The 1,287-nt window shown below is 40.0% G+C and overlaps 1 protein-coding gene across 1 annotated transcript; it reads right to left on the bottom strand.

Annotated features, from left to right (window-relative positions):
* Positions 1 to 277: 277 nt before the first annotated feature.
* Positions 278 to 709, bottom strand: LOC132612781 (uncharacterized). The gene has a single exon (XM_060326871.1). It carries the CDS (start codon positions 707 to 709, stop codon positions 278 to 280), a length of 432 nt encoding a protein of 143 aa, XP_060182854.1.
* Between the last annotated feature and the right edge of the window lie 578 nt (positions 710 to 1,287).

The raw sequence follows: 1,287 nt of genomic DNA on the forward strand, positions 1-1,287 counted from the left end.
CCAATGTATTTCATGATTTTACAACTAAGAGCAGGTTTGTGTTGATAGATAATGATATCTAAAATCTCATTGAAAGTCTTCCAACCAAATCAATGAATTTCACTCTAAGCTTTTCCAAGCCTTAGAGTGTGATATTAGGCCCAATCAATTTTTTTTTTGGTAACTAACCTTTTCCATTAATCACCAAGTGAATATTTACAAATCTAGCTAGATAACACATCCAGCCATAGTCTCAAACAAAATCGCCAAGGCAGAGCCTTCTAAGCTAACACTAGAATCAGAACATGCAGTTATCTAAATATATCCTACTGGCGGGTAGAGCTCTTATGTTGCAGCAACATGCAATGTTTCGGGCAATTATATCCTCTGTCTTCTCCATTTTCTCAAATACCCGGGCATTTCGCTCCAGCCAAATATAGTGGATAAACTCAGCATACACCATTTTCAGTATTTTTGCTTGGACAGTCTTCCCCTTCGTATGATCCAATATCCAGTGGTAGTGTTCTGACCAGTTCAGTCTAGTTTGCGGCCCCATTTTCAACCAATTTAGTAATCTATCCCATACAGTTGCGGCAAAACAGCAATCTCCAAATAGGTGGTCACGGGTTTCATCTACTTGTTTGCACATGACACACTTGGGATCCATTCGTATTCCCCACTTATTCAATCTGTCCACTGTTAGTAATCGGCCATGTAGCTGCAACCACATGGTGAAGGTGGCTCTGGGTCTCGCCTGATTATGGCACATCAAGCCTTTTCACTCCATTTTTTGTAAATTCCCCAACAGCTGTAGGTAGACTTGTCTAATCCTACTCTTTTTACTCAATGGTGTAATTTGTAGCAAGCGTAACTGTTCTTTAGCCCCTATTATTTTCCTTAGCATCCAACTTGCTTGCTTTGGAACACTCAAATCGTCCCACACCTGTTCCTTGATATAATAGGAGTGTACCCATCTAATCCAAAGTATATCTTGCTTGTGAGCTAAATTCCAACAACTACTAATAATTGCTGCCTTATTCCATACTCTAAGATTTGTGAGGTTTAATCCCCCGGCTGCCTTTGGTGTGCACATTCTTTCCCAAGAGATGAGAGCCCTTTTGGTAATTGTATTGGTTCCTGACCAAATAAAACTCCTACAGTAGGCCTCAATAGCTTTTATAACTTTCTTTGGGATCACAAACAATTGTGACCAGTATGCTTGTACACCAAAAATTACTGTTTGTACCAGCTGTACTCTTCCGGCATACGATAGTGTTTTCGCAGTCTAAGACGAGAGTTTTGCCACAA

Source organism: Lycium barbarum, chromosome 10 (assembly GCF_019175385.1).
Source record: "Lycium barbarum isolate Lr01 chromosome 10, ASM1917538v2, whole genome shotgun sequence".
NCBI classification, from domain to species: Eukaryota; Viridiplantae; Streptophyta; class Magnoliopsida; order Solanales; family Solanaceae; genus Lycium; species Lycium barbarum.

Bases quoted from the DNA above. Each gene is read 5' to 3' on its own strand.
- LOC132612781 (XM_060326871.1), bottom strand. From the start codon at position 709: ATGTGGTTGCAGCTACATGGCCGATTACTAACAGTGGACAGATTGAAT.